Below are 19,348 nucleotides of genomic sequence, written 5' to 3'. Positions count from 1 at the left end.
ACAATTTGATAACCTTCTGCCATTTTCAAACCTTAATAATTCCTCACGTGTGAATGTAGATGCAAAATACTCATTCAGTTTGTTTGCTACCTGAGCAGGATCATCAACAGTCGAACCATCGATGTCAAGTGGACCAATCAGATTCATCCCCTTCCTTTTAGAGTTTATATAAGTAAAGAAATCCTTACTGTTTTTCTTAGCATCTTTTGCCAAGGATTTCTCGTAATCTGCCTTAGCCTGCCGAACCTCCTTTGTGACCTGATTACAGATTAACCTATATCTGCCATAGGCTTCTGAGTCGCTTGATAATTTATATGCATCCCATGCATTTTTCTTCTCTGTTACGAGTCTCATTAGTTCATTTGACAACCATTTAGGCCTAAACCTTGAACAATATTTCTTAATAGGTATGAAACTTTTAGTAGCTTCCACGATTAATTCCTTGAATGCTTCCCACTTAGAATTTACTGTTGGTAACATCGTCAGTTGATCCCACTGTACAGAATTTAAAAACTGAAAATGTTCTGATACTGAGCAAGTGACCAACCTCCACAAGTTCCAGCCAATATCTGGAAAGTTAAAATACCTCAGATAATTCATTCTGATTATCTGAATGAATAACCATGCAGACAAATACATTCTGAGTATTATACTCATCACAGTCATTTGGCCTTAACATGCTCCTACTTTAATATTTGTTTTTCCAGTGCTTGTATTGCACCACACTGACTCATTATTATGCTGCCAATGCATGTCAATAGCAGGTACTGCCTCAAAATCTAAGCGCATCTTAACCAAGAGCATAAATCCAACCCATATTCTGTCTGTCTGTACTGTATACAGGGTGTTTCAGTTAAACGTTTCAGAACTTCTAAGAGGGGTGGGGTACATCCTGACAACTCGAAATCATATAGCAATGTGGGGTCGGAAATGCTTTCCTGAAGCGGTATTGTACACAGAAGTCGTCATGCGACGTCGTGCAGCACAGATTCGATTTTCGGTCAATGAATGGGCCGGTATTATGGGAGATCACCTCATCGGACCTTACCTGTTACCGTGTTGTCTAACCGGACCTTCCTACTTGATCTTTCTGCAGCAAGTATTGCCACAACTTTTGAGAGATGAACAGATTTCTGCATCGACGCAACAGACAATGTGGTTCCAACACGATGGAGCCCCTGCCCATTATAGGGGAGATGTTCGTAACTACCTGGATGTCACATTTGGTCAACAGTGGATCGGACGTGGTGGTCCCGTGCGTTGGCCTGCTCGGTCACCCGACCTATCATGTCTTGATTTTTATTTCTGGGGTCATATGAAATCGCTAGTTTATGACACCCCTGTTGACAATGCTGAGGAGCTGGTTGCAAGAATCGCAGTAGCTGCCGAAGAAATTCGAAATTCGCCTGGAGTATTCCAGAATGTTCGGATGTCCATGCGTCGGAGATGTGAGGTGTGCATTGTAGCCCGTGGAAGAAACGTCGAACACTTACTTTAATCCATGTACCTTTTGCTTCTTTTCATGTATTATTAAAACGATTTCTCACTTACGGTCTCTTTTCTTTATGGTGCTTCTGTGTACAACACCGCTTCAGGAAAGCATTTCCGACCCCACATTGCTATATGATTTCGAGTTGTCAGGATGTACCCTACCCCTCTTAGAAGTTCTGAAACGTTTAACTGAAACACCCTGTATATGTTGCTGTTTGTTTTTAGATCCCCTATGTCAGGCAGCACCATGTTTCTGATACTCCTATGTATGTGTTTGATAATTTAACCAATACTTCAAATTCATCAAATTTATTTACTGTGTTTCTAGCATTAGCATATTAGTTGTACAAGTAGGCAGTTGGTTCAGGGAATGCCAGCCGAATGCTAAGAACTGGGGAAGGAGGAGGAGGGAGGAATAAGAAACTCTTTTGATTCTTCATATTTTTTTTTCATGAGTCACTAATCTTCAATCACCTTGAACAGCAAAAGAATCTTATTACCCTTTAGCGAACACATTTCCACCACGCTGCAAAGGTAATTTAAAAAGTAAAAATTTCTGTTTAATACTCCAGCACAATCACAGGTCAGAGAAGTTTACAACTAATCATTTTAACAATGATTAACCATATTTTGCAGTCATGTAAGCTTGAACCATTAATTCAAATACATGTGCAACTGCACTCTCATGCTGACCACTTAGCTACATATTACACATATTACACACTGTAGGTTACTGTGTGTTTATTTAAAAGTTGGGACACTGTAAGAATTTTTATAGCTCTGAATGAATGCTACACCACTCCAGAAACATTTTATGGCTCTGAGTGAATGCTCCACCACTAGACAATCTTGCCCTGCCTAGTCTCATGAATACATATACCATGAGTATTATAAAAAAAAATTACTGTCTGTGATATACTAATCCACCTTATTCTTCAAAATTCTGGTTTAAATTAAAAGTGTAAGACAGGCATCGTCCAGTATTTAAAAAAATCATATTCAAAAACTCCTCTTTCTAATGAACATAAAAGTGAGATGCACTTGTTTTTGACTAATGCAATTTGCTTTTCCTAATGACATATGAGGTAAATTGTTTTCTATTTGCACAAAACAATAACAAAAAAAACTTTTTTCATTTTATTACTGAGCTCATAACACATTTTTTTTTTCCTTTTTTGAAGCAAAGAGCTGATTTGTAGGCCCTTTATAAAGTGGATTTTGTTGTAGACTTTTTAAGGTGGGTTCTGTTGCAGGTCCTTTTTAAAGGGAGTTTGTGTTGTTCATATATTTTTAGAGTACCATTCAGTAGGAATTTTTAAAATACTCTATAAGGAAAGACTAAATATAAATTGATAGTTATTAATTTTTCAAGAAGCTGTTATTGTAATTTCTGAAAGTAATTGTTAATTGTAAATTAACAATTACTTTCAGAAAAATTATAAAAGTCACAGCCATAAATATGTACTCATGCAGTTGCCTATTTTATTTGAGTCACACATGACATAATAATCAAAGGACTATGTGCTGCCCTGAGGCCAACAGTTACGGATATCTCTGCTCGGTTGTATGTAATGATCAGTAATCATCATCTTTATACCACTTGATTCTTACCATAGTTTTTCAGCAAAGGACAGCTCTCTGTAACCAGAAATGAAAGAAACTTTCCAGGGCCAGTTTTCTGTTTTACAACAATTGGAAAATAGACATATCATCTTACATGTAACAGACCAGTCTCTTTCAGATATTGATAAAAAAACATTCTACAGGTGAAATTTCCACAATAATCAAATGACTACATGTTACTTTCCTATCCCCTGGTCTGTTTCTGTTTCTTTAAGTACTGTTTCTTTTCTTTAATCCCCTTCCCCCACATAAATTCTATTTATTCAAACCATTTATTCTAACCATTATAATTTTGGCAGTATTATGCTATATATATAATTCTAAATTTGCTTGTTCTACAATATTTACAGAGGTATCAAATAACTCAGTTCTGTAAAATTCATTTGTGATTTTTATAACCCAGAATTATCAAAGTGTGGGGTGTGTTCAAGGGGGAGCACACCCCACACTTTGAAGGGTTATATACAACACAATTCTGGGTTATAAACAACACAAATAAATTTCACAGTATCGTAGTATAATTATAGAGAACACTAACTACAGTAAGGAGCAGCAACTTATAAAAAATATATAAAATGTTCATAAATTCATGCACACTTGGCATTATGCCTTTAGCAGTTTTTGCCATTCTAAATGTAATTGCAACCTTGAAAAAGATGTCACATGCTGTTGTTTAAAAAAATTTATAACTGAATATGTCACAGATGACCTGCCCCTTCTCAGAAGAAAATCTTTAGTTTTGCATCTCTAATTGAGGCAAGACAAAGTTGACCCTCTACCTGGAAGCAAATTTCTGCACATCTACCCTACACATTCTTTTCTCAATTTAAATGTGTTCCTCTTTATGTGTGTATGAGTAAAGAGGCCATCAACACTTGCTTACTCAATCCATTCAGAGTCTTAAACACTTCAATCAGATCTCCTCACAGGTGCCTAGTGTTCAAATGCTACAATTTGCAGAACTGAAGTATTTCTTGGTAAAAGCACCCTTTTTGCACCACCTTTTTGCATTTCTCTGCACCTGTTCCAACAAAACTACATCCTTGCTATAATGACTTCCAGACCTGTATGCAATACTCTAGATGTGGCCTTACCATTGCTTTATACAGCAGAATAATTACCTTTTCATCCAAAGATGAAAAATAGCAATAGAAGTAGAATAGTAAAATATTCATTTGCTATTTTTCATCTTTATTTATTTAAGATTGTCTTTTTTCCCTTCCCCATCCTCAATTTAATACTTCACCCTTATACCATTTGCTTGTTCCAAATCTATTTTTAAAATACATTGATTTCTTATCTATACAAAATTAAATGTTGCACTAAATTCCACATATTTATATTAAACATACTGATATTAACCATTTTTATCCCAACTCGATGCTTATATTAAACATATTGATATTAACCATTTTTATCCCAACTCGATACTCTTTTTTTACGTAAATTAATTTTTACCTAAATAAATTATGCTGCGTTGGGACTATCTTATGGATTAAAAAGTGCTAATTTCATTTCATTCCATTTCATTTCATTTCATTTTTGTCCTTTCACTTTTCTTCTGCTACTATGGCCAAGTATAGAAACACAGTTACTGATACATTGTCAGGTGTAGTCCCCTGATGAAATACCTGATCATGTATCAATATTTATTTAGCTGACATCAGATTCAGCATTTTTTGCATTACCTATATTAGACCATTTACTAAAAATGTACCCCCCATATCTGATGACAGCTATACCATTTTTATTTGCATTTTATTAGTATTTTGTTATACTAATTTTACTTTACAGTTCCCCACTTTATATTGGCTTAGCAATTCAGCCCATAATTTACTTAATTCATCATAAAAAATATATAAAATGTTCATAAATTCATCTAGGATATTAACATTCTTTCACCTTTCACTAATCTACTGCTCTTCTTTTTCTACTTTTCTCACCCTTATAATTAATGGCACCTTGTGTAACTTTCCCATCCATTTATGCATACTTAATTTAATTTAATATAAATACAACTTACATATACTCTTTCATTCTTTAATGCTGCTTTGCACTTTTAGGTGCATTAGGTACATCTGTCATACCTAATTTATTAATCTTGCTTTCACTGAAACCATTTCATCTACTGTATACCTCTTTTCTGTGTAACTCTTTAATAAACTGTATTTATGAGCTAATGCGCTTGTGTTGCAATTGGATGCATTACATCCATAATGCGTTGTATACAGTATTTTTATAATATTATGGAGAAGATTATATAGTAAGATAATCACGTTAAGATAATCATATCAAGATATATACCTCGATAGATCGATAGAAAACGTACAGGATAATATAATGTACAAATGTTAGTATACAAAGGGATAATATACAAAACTTATAGCTGCTTACCCACAATCTAAGTAACTTCATCTGGGATCAACCACCCAAATTGAAAGTAAAACAGCGATAAGGGGTTCTCTTTTTGTGATGATCAATAAGTGCTAAGGCACTTCTGAGATTGAATATCATATTTATAATTTGGTGTAATATAACAAGTAATAAATTTAGAGGTTACATAAATAATTTGAATCTATGCCATAATACAATAAGAAATTTGAATCAAAACCATAATACAATAAGAAATTTTAATCAAAACCATAATTTTCTTATTATATTAAGGTTCAGATTAAAATTTCTTATTGTATTAGGTTTAGATTAAAATTTCTTATTGTATTATGGTTTAGAATCTGGAGACTAGGCACCTGAGAGGTGATCTAACTGAGGAGTATAAGGCCTTGAATGGATTGAGAAAGCTCAATGCTAATGGGATTCTTCCCTTGTTCAGATTACTCACCTAGGGGGCATAAATTCAAATTGAGGAAAGACAATTGTAGAATAGATGTGCAGAAATTCGCCTTTAGCCAGTGGATGGTTGATAGTTGGAACAAATTTCCATCTGTTGTAGCGGAAGTCAGCAACTTAAATAAGTTCAAGGCAGAACCAGACAAACATTTGGAGTGAATGGATGGGTGAAATGGGAAGGGTATTTTTTTTTTGCTGATGCTATATAAGCTTCCATCATATGCACCTACTAATGCTAATGCTAGATTCAAATTGTTTATGTAACCTCTAAATTTATTAATTGTTATAAACTTGTTATATTACACTAAATTATATTTTTGGTATTAAACCTCAAAACTGATTTTCCCTTAGTATATATTGATCATCACAAAAACAGAGAAACCCTTATTGCTGTTTTACTTTCAAGGTAACTTCGCACACTAGAATTTTGAAGATTTATTCAATGATTATTTTCTACAGCAGCATGTTCGAGAGGCAACAAGAGGAAGTAATACTTTGGATCTGATTATCAGCAGTGATTATGATTATTCAAGCATTAAGAATTTACAGATAAAGGAATCACTAGGTGGCAATGATCACAGTGTACTGATGTCGGATTTACTTAAAGATTTAACTACCATCAGGGGTAAAGGGAAGGGTTTTTGCCTTCGTAAAGGTGATTACAGTGGTCTCAGGGATTTTTTTAATTTTATACAGTGGAACCAACTGATGTTAGCAACAGCAAATGCTAAATGGGAAGCACTCAAGGAACTCATTTGGAAGCTGCTAGGTTTTTGATACCAATTAAGAAATACTGTTCAAAGTTTAGGCCCAAATGGATGTCAGATGAACTAATAAAACTTGTGGCAGAGAAGAAAAATGAATGGGATGCATATAAATTAACAGGCAACACAGAAGCTTATGGTAGATATAAGCTAGTCTGTAATCAAGTCACACAGGAAGTTAGGCAAGCGAAAGCAGACTATGAGAAATCTTTGCCAAAGGATGCAAAGAAAAACAGCAAAGACTTCTTTACTTATATAAAGTCTAAAAGGGAGGAGATGAATCAGATTGGACCACTTGATATCGATGGTTTGACTACAGATGATCCTGCTCAAATAGTAGCCAAACTTAATGAGTATTTTGCATCTACATTCACACATGAGGAATTATTCTGGGAGGGAAAGGCCAGAAGTTTATCAAACTCTAACAGGGAACTAAATGATTTTGTAATAATGGAGAGCAAAGTGGAGGAGGAATTATTGAAGTTAAATATAAGGGAGGCACCTGGAGTGGATTGGATATATCTGGTTATATTAAATGAGGTGGCAAAGGATGTAAGCAAACCCTTAGCCATAATTATGAGAGCATCATTGGACTCAGGGTTAGTTGATTCAGTTGGTTGGTTGGTTGATTGATGGTGTAATTGAGGTCCCACAGACTGGAGATATGCAAATGTATTTCCAATTCACAAAAGGGGAATCAAAGGGTGACACGAATAATTACAGACCTGTTAGTTTTAGCTTAACTTCTGTTCTGGGGGAAATAATGGTGTCACTGGTTAAAGAAGCATGCAGGATCATCTAGACAAGACTGCAGTAATAATTCAGACACAGCATGGGTTTGTTAAGGGGAAGTCTTGTCTGACTAATTTTACTGGATACTACAATGTGGTCACAAAGGAAATGGATGCAAAAAATAATTTTGATATAATTACTTGGATTTCAGGAAAGCTTTTGAAATCCACCTTTTATCCACCATTGTAACAACTTGCCTTTAAGGGCAAATTGCTACAATGGTGGGTAAAAGGATGGTTGAGTGGGAGAAAATAGAGAGTGGTAATCAATGAGCACTGCTCTTTGTGGACTAATGTTATTAGTGGTGTCCCCCAGGGTTTGGTGTTTGGCCCTTGTTGTTTTGTATATTTATCAATGATAATTTTTGCTGATTCTATCGAGGTAGGCAGGTCAGAAAACTGTTAGCTTGGGGGGATACACAGACCAAAAAGTTAACAGTGGCCACAGGCAGAGGCAAAAGTGATTCTTGCACTGCTTCCATTAGAATGAGCAGCATCAGCAGCATGGAAAGCAAGGTAATGGAGATTTCCAGGACTGTTGGGAGTCATAGTGGAACAAATAAATACATGGGCTGTGTTAGAGTAACTAAGAGTAGAAACATTTGCATGTATACTTGCCTGTACACCAATGCTAGGAGTATAGTTAATAAATTTGATGAGCTTAAAGTGCTAAATTAATAAATATATAGTTAATAATAAATTTGATGAGTTTGAAGTCAAGACATCAGAGCAGATATTGCTGGGATATCAGAGATGTGGTGTCACAGAGATACAAGCAGTGCAGAATTGGAATTTGGGGAGTACAATGTGTAAAGAAAGAATAGAGAGGGCAGGAAGGGAGGAGGGGTTAGGCTGTTAGTTAAGAAACAAATAAAATCTAAGGAAGTGTATCCGATTGATGTTGTTGGACAATGCAATGTTGAGTCTGTTTGGTGTGACATAAGCACTAGGAAAGGAAAAATGAGAGGTGTATGTTATAGGCCAAATGAATCTGATGAGTATAATGAGCAATTGTGCAGAGAAATAGAGTGGACCAGTAAATCAGAATGTCTTATAATGGGGGATTTTAACTTTCTAGATATTGACTGGAACTTGTGGGTTGGTCACTCCCACACCAGCAAGCATTTTTTGGATTTATTGGATGACTGTTTTCTACAGCAGCATGTTCAGGAGGCAACCAGAGAGAGTAATCTCTTGATCTGATTATCAGCAGTGATTATTCATGCATTAAGAATTTGCAGATAAAGAAACCACTGGATGACAGTGATCACAATGCACTGTTATGGGAATTACTTAAAGGTGTAGCTACCATCAAGGCTAAAGGGTAGGGCTTCTGCTTTCGTAAAGGTGACTACAGAGGTCTCAGACAGTTTTAAATTCTGTACAGCGGGATCAACTGATGATGTTACCAATGTTAAATTCTAAATGGGAAGCCTTCAGGGACTTAATCTTGGAGGCTACTAGGCTTTTCATTCCAACTAAGAAATATTGTTCAAGTTTCAGGCCTAAATGGATGTCAGATAAATTAATGAGGCTCGTAGCAGAGAAGAAAAATGTATGGGATGCATATAAATTATCAGGTGACACAGAAGCCTAGGACAGGTATAAGCTTGTCTGTAATCAAGTCAAAAAGGAAGTTAGGCAGAATACGAAAAATCTTTGGCAAAGGATGCAAAGAAAAACAGCAAAGATTTCTTTACTTATGTTAACTCTAGAAGGAAAGGGATGAATCAGATTGGACCACTTAACATAGATGTGCTGTCTATTGATGATCATTCACAGGTAGTTGATAAACTGAATGAGTATTTTGCATCTACATTCACACAGGAGGAGTTATTCAAAGAGGTGAATGCCAGACATTTATCAGAGTGGTTTTGTAATAACTAAGAGCAAAGTGAAGGAAAAATTGTTGTAGATAAACATAAGAAAGGCACCTGGGGTGGACGGGATCTATCCAGTTATATTAAAGGAGGCAGCAAAGGAAGTAAGCAAACCCTTAGATATATTTATGAGAACTTCCTTGGACAGGGGAGATTCCCATGGACTGGAGATATGCAAATGTATCACCTATAAATAATTTTAAAAGGTGGCACAAGTAACTATAGACCTTTTAGTTTAACTTGGGATAAATAATTGAGTCACTGGTTAAAGAAGCATTGCAGGATCACTTGGACATGACTGCAGTAATAGTTAAGACACAGCATGGGTTTTTTAAAGGGAGGGCTTGTCTGACCAATTTAATTGGATACTACGATGTTGTGGCAAAGGAACTGAATGACAAGGGCACCTTCATAGCCAGGTGGACAGGAGCAGCATTGCATAGCATACGCTTCTTGATTAGACCGGGGTTCAAGCCAGTGACCACCAAATACGGAGGATGCAGAAAGGTCGGGGAATGACCACCACATATGCCTGGTGCAATATGGCCTTAGTTGCTAATGCTCCTAAAAAAAAAAAACACAAACAACAAATTGGAGAGGTATGGCATTAAGGGTAAGTTGCTACAATGAATAAAGGGATAGTTGAGTGGGAGACAACAGAGAGTGGTAATCAATGGACACTGTTCTTCGTGGATAAATGTTATTAGTGGAGTTCCCCAAGTTTCGTTGCTGGGCCAATTTTTGTTTTGTGTATTCATCAATGATATTGATGAAGGTATACAGGATTTATGTCCAAGTTTGCAGATGATACAAAGGTTGGTGGGGTTGTTAACAACAGTAAAGACAGTATGCTACTCCAACTGGATCTAGATAAGTTGAGCGAATGGGCTGAGAAGTGGCAACTGATGTATAACACTGACAATTACAAAGTGCTGCACACAGGTAGCAATAACCGAAGAGAAATGTACCGTGTTGTACTACACTCAGGGAAATGGAAAGTGAAAAAGACCTGGATATAATTGTGCAGTCAAATATGAAGTTCGCTGAGCAGTGCAGATGGGCTGCCAGGGCAGATCATGGAGTCTTGTCAATGATATATAGGAATTTTTCTATCAGGGACAGGGAGGTGATTATCCTGTTGTAGAAGGTAGTAGTAGTAGTAGTAGTAGTAGTAGTGGCATGTGATGCAAGAAAGCAAATGTATGAGCTTATGCATCATCAGCCAAAAAAAAAAAAAAAAAATCACACCATTCCCTCCAAATGCCTGTCCAGTTCCTCCTTAAATTTATTCAACCTATCAACTTCCACAACGACAGATGGAAGTATGGAAGTTTGTTCCAGCAATTAACCACCCGCTGGCTAAAGGCAAATTTCCACACATCTATTCTACATCTGTCTTTTCTTAATTTGAATTTATGCCCCCTTAGGTTCGTAATCTGAACAAGTGGAAGGATCCCATCAGAATTCAGCGTGCTCAACCCATTCAAGCCCTTATATACCTCAATCAGATCACCGCACAGGTGCCTAGTCTCCAGCCACTGCAATTTGCAGAACTGTACACAGTACTCTAGGTAATGGCCAGGCCACACCTAGAGTACTGTGTACAGGTCTGGAGGCCTCATTTTAGGTAGGATGTAGAGTTGCTAGAATGAGTACAAAGAAGGACAACAAGATTGGTGAGGGGACCAAAGGGGTGCACTTACCAAGAAAGGGTTAAGTTCTGTAAATTGCATCACTTGGAGAGTGATCTGATTGAGGTGTATAAGGCCTTGAATGGGTTGAGCAAGCTGAATACTAAAGGGATTCTTCTTCTTCCTCCAATTAAGAACCTGAGGGGGCATAGATTCAAATTGAAGAAATACAGTTGTAGAATAGATGTGTGGAAATTTGACTTTAGCCAGCAGGTGGTTGATTGGTGGAAGAGACTTCCATCTTTTGTTGTGGAAGTTAATAGCCTAAATAAATTTAAGGCTGAGCGAGACAGACATCTGGAACGAATGGAGGGGTGAAATGGCAGGGTTTATTTTTTTTTTTTGCTGATGCTTCATAAGCTTGCTTTCTTGCACAGTATGCCTCTACTAATGCTAATGATGAAGGTAATCTTTTCTATAATATTACAGAAATACTCTATATATATTTTTTACTGAGATATTGAAAATAGATATTTAAAAATGATATTAAAATGGATTATGGACTTGGGGTACTGCTACATATAACAGAAAGAACCCGACAACCATAAACGAATGTAGATAAGTAGATAGTGGTAAAGGGAGAGGAGATTGGCTAACCAAACCGAAAGTCTAAACTACGGAAAAATGCATAGTCATCTGTAAAAAAATAATATTATATTAAAAGTACTTAATGCTGCATGTCCGATGATTTTAACGTCTTCTTCAAGGGTCAGCCATCAAAACTAAGGGAAAGACAGCAAGAAGTAAGGCCTCTGTTTCAAACATTTATATATACAGGGTGTCTCAAAAATACATGGCATAACTTCAGGAATGAGTTCCTCATATGTAGACAATAAAAATATTTTATATCAACATAGTTCCGAAAATGCTTCGTTCCCGAGTTATTAACCGGAATGTCTTATCTCCCGCAGGTGATTTCCTTCATCACAAGGTACTGACAGAATCTGGTGGTTTTCCATTCCGACCATGTACTCAAATTAGGAGCAAGTGGATATGCACTTTATGTATGGTTTAGTGGATGGCAATGCTCTGGAGGTTCGTCGTTTGTACCACGAAAGGTTCCCAGAAAGAAGATGTTCAGACAGGAAAACGTTTGAAGGTACACCTCGTGCTGCCGACAGAGGACTACCAAGATCTATGACTCCTGAAGTAGAGGGGTGGACCAACTGCCTGATCTCCACGCTCACCTGATTTAAACCCACTAGATTTCTTCTTGTGGGACCATTTAAAGTCATTGGTGTATTAGACTCCGGTAGCTGATGTGGAAACTCTCCGCAATCGAATTGTGGCAGGTTATGAGACAATACAAAACGTGCCAGGAATTTGTCATCGTCTTCGGGAGTCCATGAGACATTGATGTGAGGCCTGTATTCAGGCCAAAGATGGGCATTTTGAACAATTACTATAAGGTGAGTGAACAGTTAATTGTCATAGATAGACCTTCAAAACTTGGAAACCAAGCATTTCCCGAACTATGTTGATATAAAATATTTTTATTGTCTACATATGATGAACTCATTCCTGAAGTTATGCCGTGTATTTTTGAGACACCCTGTATATATACATTTATGGAGAGAAAGAGAAAGAAAGAAGGGGGGGGGATCTCATATTCGTCAGGAAAATATTATTTTTCTGATGAATATGGTGCTACACTATTTAGTCCCACATGACATTGGAGATGACAAATAAAGAGCAAAAGTGAATACGTTGAATTAATAAAATCCATGATGAGATGAAATAGCAAGATTTAAAAATGGTCAAATTATATACAGAATAAAGATTGTGAAGGTATATGTATTTCACATTGTTGTACTTCACATAATACTGTGTCATTAAATAACAAAACAGCAAGGGCAGAAAGATAATTATATTTAGAAAAACAAACAGAAACTAATGAGAGTAAAATTATAAAGTATTTTTTTATTAGTACTGTATAATCACTATACAGTACTTACAATCAATTCTAGAGGGAAGCCAAACACAACAACAGATATAAATGGGCTAAATGAAATGCAATCTAGAACCAATAAAAGGAAGAAAATGTAGGAAATTACTTTTCATTAAGATTATGACCACTAAAAAAAATGAATAGACTATTGCTATGTTATTAATATTAATATATATTAAAAGCTGAGCTAAACAACATACTTGGTGACTTTGAATATCCGGAGCAACCTTAGCGCCCTGAGGACGGAGAGGCCAAAGGAACCTGTCCGGAAACTGGACCATACTACTTCAAATATACTACCAAGTATAACCTAATAAAGGGACAGGAATAATTGAAGTAAATTACTAATTTAAAATTATGTCACTTTTTTATGTATTTAGAAATTTTAAATTTTATTTTAAAGATATGGCCATAATATACCTACTATTTAATATTTTTACTTGGCTAAATTACTCAGATAATTTCTTCAGAGTTAATATTGCTCAAAAATACTATGTTTTATGGGCAGTGCGAAATGAATAAACACAAATGTAATCAATGTGGAAAGTTCCTTGCAAAAAGGGGAACTTAATTCATTCAAGAGTGGGTTTCTGGACTGTGTATATGTGACCTGGAGTGAATTTTTTTGAGGAATTTGAACGTTTTTAACAAGTGAAAAACTATATATATAAATGCTTTGAAATAATATTATTTTTTCCTATTTTGACTTAAAAATAGGAAAAAGAGAATACAAATTAACAAAAAAATTTAATTAAAATCAAAATCAGAAATTTCTTTAAAAAATTCAAAAAATTAACTACTAAAATAATAAAATAACAATATATATATATATATTGTTATTTAACAATAATATATATATATATTATATAAATAATAATAATAATAGGTTGTAGTGATAAAACAGAATAAACAATTTGCTGAATGCAATATTCGAGATACTATTTTTCTGCTATCACTCCTTTTTTCTTCTACAACAAACTTTTCAATGCTATTTTGTTAGAGATTTCTCCCCTTTGCTGGTCCACTTGCCTCATTTGTTTAATTGTCGACTTCCCTGTCACATGGGTATAGTTCACTTTGACCAATTTACAACTTCTTTCCCCCTCAACTCAGCGTTACTTTAGCTGTTATAAATTCACCAGGAACTATCAGCTGACTTCTTTGGTCTCCGTTACAGCCCTGTTATGTTCGCTTCCCTCGGTTCAACAGTTAGTTGTCATATCCTGACTATATTCTTTCATCATGAAATTTCACTTTCTTTGTTAAAATTCGGGTAGGACTGCTTGCTATGCATTCATTTTTCATTATCTGGAATCATTTGGTTTTAATTTTAGCGTAATTTTGATTTTTACTTTTTATTTATTTTAGTATTATATTAGTTTTATGTTTTATTATTCCATTTCTTTTTGGTCTCTGTAGGGTCGGCTATGATATATACATCTGCTCATTGTTTGGTTTTGGCAGCCAGCATTTGATGATGTAGTTAAAATCTTAGGACTTACAGCATTAAGTACCATTCATATAATTTCATTTAATTTTATTTAAAATTTTTTATAAATATATATATATATATATATATCAATATTCATATTTATATATATATATATTCATATATCAATATATATCAATATCAATATTCATATATACATATATATATATGAATATATATGTGAATATATATATCAATATCCACTTGCCGTCATCAGATTTTATTTTTATTAATTGCATATTTGCTTTTCTTACTCATTTTGAATTATTTTGGCTAAATTTTCCCACCTTTATCTGATGCAGGCTGCCTTTACTTTCTTTTGACATTTTGATGTAATTTTTATTTTAAAGGTTACTACATTTTTTGGCTATCTTCTTTTGTTCTTTCTTTTTTTTTTTTTGGCCTTTGTTTTTCAATGTGTTTCGAACTACCACCTTCTTTATTTTTATTTGTCATATTTATTATAACATGCATATATTTACATCTGCATCCACTGTTGCTACTTTATGTGCTTCAGTGCATTTGACATATCCAGTTTATTTAACTTTCTGATGTTTTATCTGCTTTTACTATTTAATATAACCTCTTATATATATATATTATTTGTATATATATAAAAGACTTAAGGATACATCCCAGAGAATCTCTTCAGTTTCAATTTGTATAATTTAGCCCCAGGGGCACACATCTGGTGAGTATGGGCTTGACACACCCAGCATCCTGAGCTGGATATCTTAATTTTTTCCTTTCTTGGTGATTCCCTTTTCTCTCTCTCTTTCAGGGTAACTCAGAATTTTTTTTTTCTTTTTTTTGCCTGGAGCGGCAAAAGCCTCAGGCTTCCTTGCACCATATGGCTAATAATGATAATAAGCCCACTAATCCCAAATCTTTTTGAGATGATGAGATTAGCATTAGTAGAAGCATATGATGCAAGAAAGCAAGCTTATGAAGCATCGTCCAAAAAAAAAAAAAAAAACTTCCACTTCACCCCTCCGTTCGTTCAAAATACCTGTCCAGCTGAGCCTTAAATTTATTTAGGCTATCAACTTCCACAACAAGGGATGGAAGTCTGTTCCACCAACCAACTACCCACTGGCTAAAGGCAAATTTCCACACATCTATCCTACATCTGTCTTTCCTCAATTTGAATTTATGCCCTCTCAGGTGATTATTCTGACCAAAAGGAAGAAACATCAGCATTGAGCATACTCAAACCATTCAAGGCTTTATATACCTCTATCAGATCACCTCACTGGTGCCTAGTCTCCAGACACTGTAATTTGCAAAACTTAAGCCTTTCTTCGTAAGAGCAACCCTTTGTTCCATTCACTAATCTGGTTGCCCTTCTCTGTACTCGTTCCAGCAGCTCTATATCGTTCTTGAAATGAGGCCTCCAGACCTGTATACAGTACTCAAGGTGTGGCCTGACTATTGCCTTATACAAGGGAATAATCACCTCCTTATCCCTGCTAGAAAAATTGCTATATATTATTGACAATACACCATGAGCTACTCTTGCAGCCCGTCTGCACTGCTCAGAGAACTTCATATCTGCCTGCACAACCACTCCCAGGTCCCTTTCATTCTCTACCACTGTCAGTGTAGTACCACAGTTCATACGTTGCTCTGGGGTTGCTGTTTCCCATATGTAGTACTTTACATTTGTCAATGTTAAACTTCATTTGCCACCTCTCAGCCCATCTGCTCAACCTTTCCTAATCCTGTTGCAGCAGCATAGCATCAGTAGTGTCTTAACAACCCTGCCAACCTTTGTATCATCTGCAAACTTGGGCATTAAGCTTGATATACCATCATCAATATCATTTATAAATACAGAAACAACAATGGACCCAAAACTGAACCCTGAGGGACTCCACTAATAACATTAGTCCACGATGAGCAGTGTTCATTGATCACCACTCTCTGCCTTCTCCCCCTCAACCACCCCTTTATCCATAGCAGCAATTTGCCTCCGATGACACACTGCTCCAATTTGTGCAGCAGTCTTCCATGTGCAACAGTATCAAAGGCCTTTCTAAGATCCAAGTATATAATATCAAAGTTATTCCCTGCATCCAGTTCTTTTGTGACTGCATCATAGTATCCAATCAAATTGGTCAGGCAAGACTTCCCTTTAATAAAGCCATGCTGTGTCCGAGCTATAACTGAAGTCTTGTCTACATGATCTTGCAGTGCTTCTTGAACCAGTGCCTCCATTAATTTTCCTGGAACAGAAGTTAAACTCACAGGTCTATAATTACTTGTGTCAGCCTTTGATCCTCCTTTGTGAATTGGGGTCAAATTTGCACATCTCCATCTATGGGTACCTCCCCTGAGTCCAAGGAAGCTCTCATAATTATGGCTAAGGGTTTGCTTACTTCCTTTGCTGCCTCCTTTAATATAACTGGATAGATCCCATCCACCCCAGGTGCCTTTCTTGTGTTTATTTTCAACAATTTCTCCTTCACTTTACTCTCAGTTATTACAAGATTATCTAGCTTACTGCCTGAGTTGAATACACTTCTGGCATTCCCCTCGCTGAATAACTCCTCATGTGTAAATGTAGATTCAAAATACTCGTATAGTTTGTTAGCTACCTGAGCAGGATCATCAACAGTTGAACCATCGATATCAAGTGGACCAATCTGATTCATCCCCTTCCTTCTAGAGTTTACATAAGTAAAGAACTCTTTGCTGTTTTTCTTTGAATCCCATGCTAAAGATTTCTTGTAATCTGCCTTCGCCTGCCTAACCTCCTTTGTAACTTGGTTACAGATTAACTTATATCTATCATAGGCTTCAGTGTCACGTGTTAATTTATATGTATCCTATGCCTTTTTCTTCTTTGCCATATGTCTCATTAGTTCATCTGACATCCATTTAGGCCTGAACCTTGAACAATATTTCTTAGTTGGTATGTAAAGCCTAGTAGCTTCCAAGATTAATTCTTTGAATGCTGCCCATTTTGAATTTGCTTTTGGTAACATTTCAGTTGGTTCCACCGTATAGAATTTAAATACTGTCTCAGACCACCGTAGTCACCTTTACGAAAGCAATAACCCTTCCCTTTAACCCTGATGTTAGTTACCTCTTTGAGTAAATCCCACTTCAGCAAACTGTGATCACTGCCACCTAGTGGTTCCTTTATCTGCAGATTCTTAATGCATGAAGCATCACTACTGATAATCATATCAAGTATATTACTCCCTCTAGTTGCTTTCCGAACATGCTGATGTATTAAACAATCATCCAATAAATCCACAAAAGTCTTGCTAATGTGTGAGTGATCAACCCACAAATTCCTGTCAATATCCGGGAAATTAAAATCCCCATTATAAGGCTCTCTGATTTACTGGCCCACTGTATTTCCCTGTACAGTTTCTTATTATACTCATCAGAGTCATTATGCCTCTAGCACACTCCTACTCTCAATTTTGATTTCCCAATGCTTATGTCACACCAAAATGACTCGACACTGCACTGTCCAACGATGTCGACTGGCTTCACTTCCTTGGTTTTTATGTGTTTCTTAACTAATAGCATAACCCCTCCTCCCTTCCTATCCTTTCTGTAGATGTACTCCCCAAATTCCAGTTCTGCATTCCTTATATCTGGGTGACACCATGTCTCTGATATCCCAACAATATCGGCCTTTGATGCTTTGAGCAATACCTCAAATTCATCAAATTTATTTACCAAACTCCTAGCATTGGTGTACACGCAAGTATACATGCACCTGTTATTTTTCTTAGCTACCCTAACACAACCCATGTGTTTACTTGTACTGCAATGACTCCCAACAGTCTCTGAAATATCCTGCATCTTGTTTTCCAGGCTTCTGCTAATTCCAATAGAAGCAGTGCAAGAATCACTTTCACCTCTGCCAGTGGCTACTGCTAATCTATTAGTCCTTGGATTCCCCCCCCCCCAAGCTAGCAGTTTTCCGACCCACCTAACACTGCCTCGATAGCATCAGCAAATATTCTTGCACCCTTTCTATTTAAGTGTATCCCATCCCTGTAGAAGCAGTCCCTTCTTTTAACAAGTACAGAGCAGGCTGAAAAAAATTCTACCCCTTGAGCATTGCACAATCTTTCCAGGGCCGAATTGATCGACAAGACTCTCATCATATACTCCCTCCTATCGTGTCTGGGCAGAATTGCAGACAATTTTAAATTCAACCCTTATTCACGGCTTTTTTCAACAGTGACCTGTACTTGTTAACTAATTCTGCCGGTCTCCTACTCTTAATATCATTAGTGCCAACGTGTACAACTATATCACCTTTTGTGCCCTTAAAAGATGATATCCGCTCTACAACGTCAGCAACCTTTGCCCCTGGCAGACATGATGACACACAAAATGGCAGATAATGATGATGATACAAAATTTTTCAATACTTTATTTGTTTCCTGATGATATTTTAAGCAGTCCTTATGTGCTGTGATGTAATGATAGTCATTACATCACAGCACATTGTCAAGCATGTTACATAGGCAGTACAACAGCAAAATTTGGGACATCAAAAATTGCTGACACACGTGCATACTACCACTTTAATAGCTTCAAATCTGGTTTATCAAGTACAGAACTAATAGAACGTGTTCAATCTTATAATCATAACCCACTCATCAATTCAGCAATTACAGTAGTTAAATTAATTCCAGTTATAAAATCCTTCAAAATGAAGCCCTCGTCATTGAGTCGTTTAAGCGCCACACATCGTTCAACATATTAAACAAAATGATTCCAACTTAACTTCTCCCCTATTTGGAATTTAGCACGTATAAAATTTCCATGTGCACTGAAATGCATTTCGGGAAC

At 36.2% G+C, this 19,348-nt stretch overlaps 1 protein-coding gene across 1 annotated transcript in view; it reads right to left on the bottom strand.

Moving 5' to 3' along the window:
* LOC150087800 (voltage-dependent calcium channel type A subunit alpha-1-like) overlaps positions 1-19,348 on the bottom strand; it is a 1,442,149-nt gene that overhangs the window by 1,248,225 nt on the left and 174,576 nt on the right. The window contains exon 10 of the mRNA XM_090369204.1: positions 13,236-13,345. Within this exon, the coding sequence (XP_090225330.1) occupies positions 13,236-13,345 (110 nt within the window). The remainder of the gene's footprint in view (positions 1-13,235; positions 13,346-19,348) is intronic.

The sequence above is a fragment of the Mastigoproctus giganteus genome, chromosome 3 (genome assembly GCF_048544385.1).
Source record: "Mastigoproctus giganteus isolate SK-2022 chromosome 3, ASM4854438v1, whole genome shotgun sequence".
Classification (NCBI taxonomy): domain Eukaryota; kingdom Metazoa; phylum Arthropoda; class Arachnida; order Uropygi; family Thelyphonidae; genus Mastigoproctus; species Mastigoproctus giganteus.
Note: the sequence above shows the minus strand (reverse complement) of the source record. Positions and strands in the feature narration are given on the sequence as shown.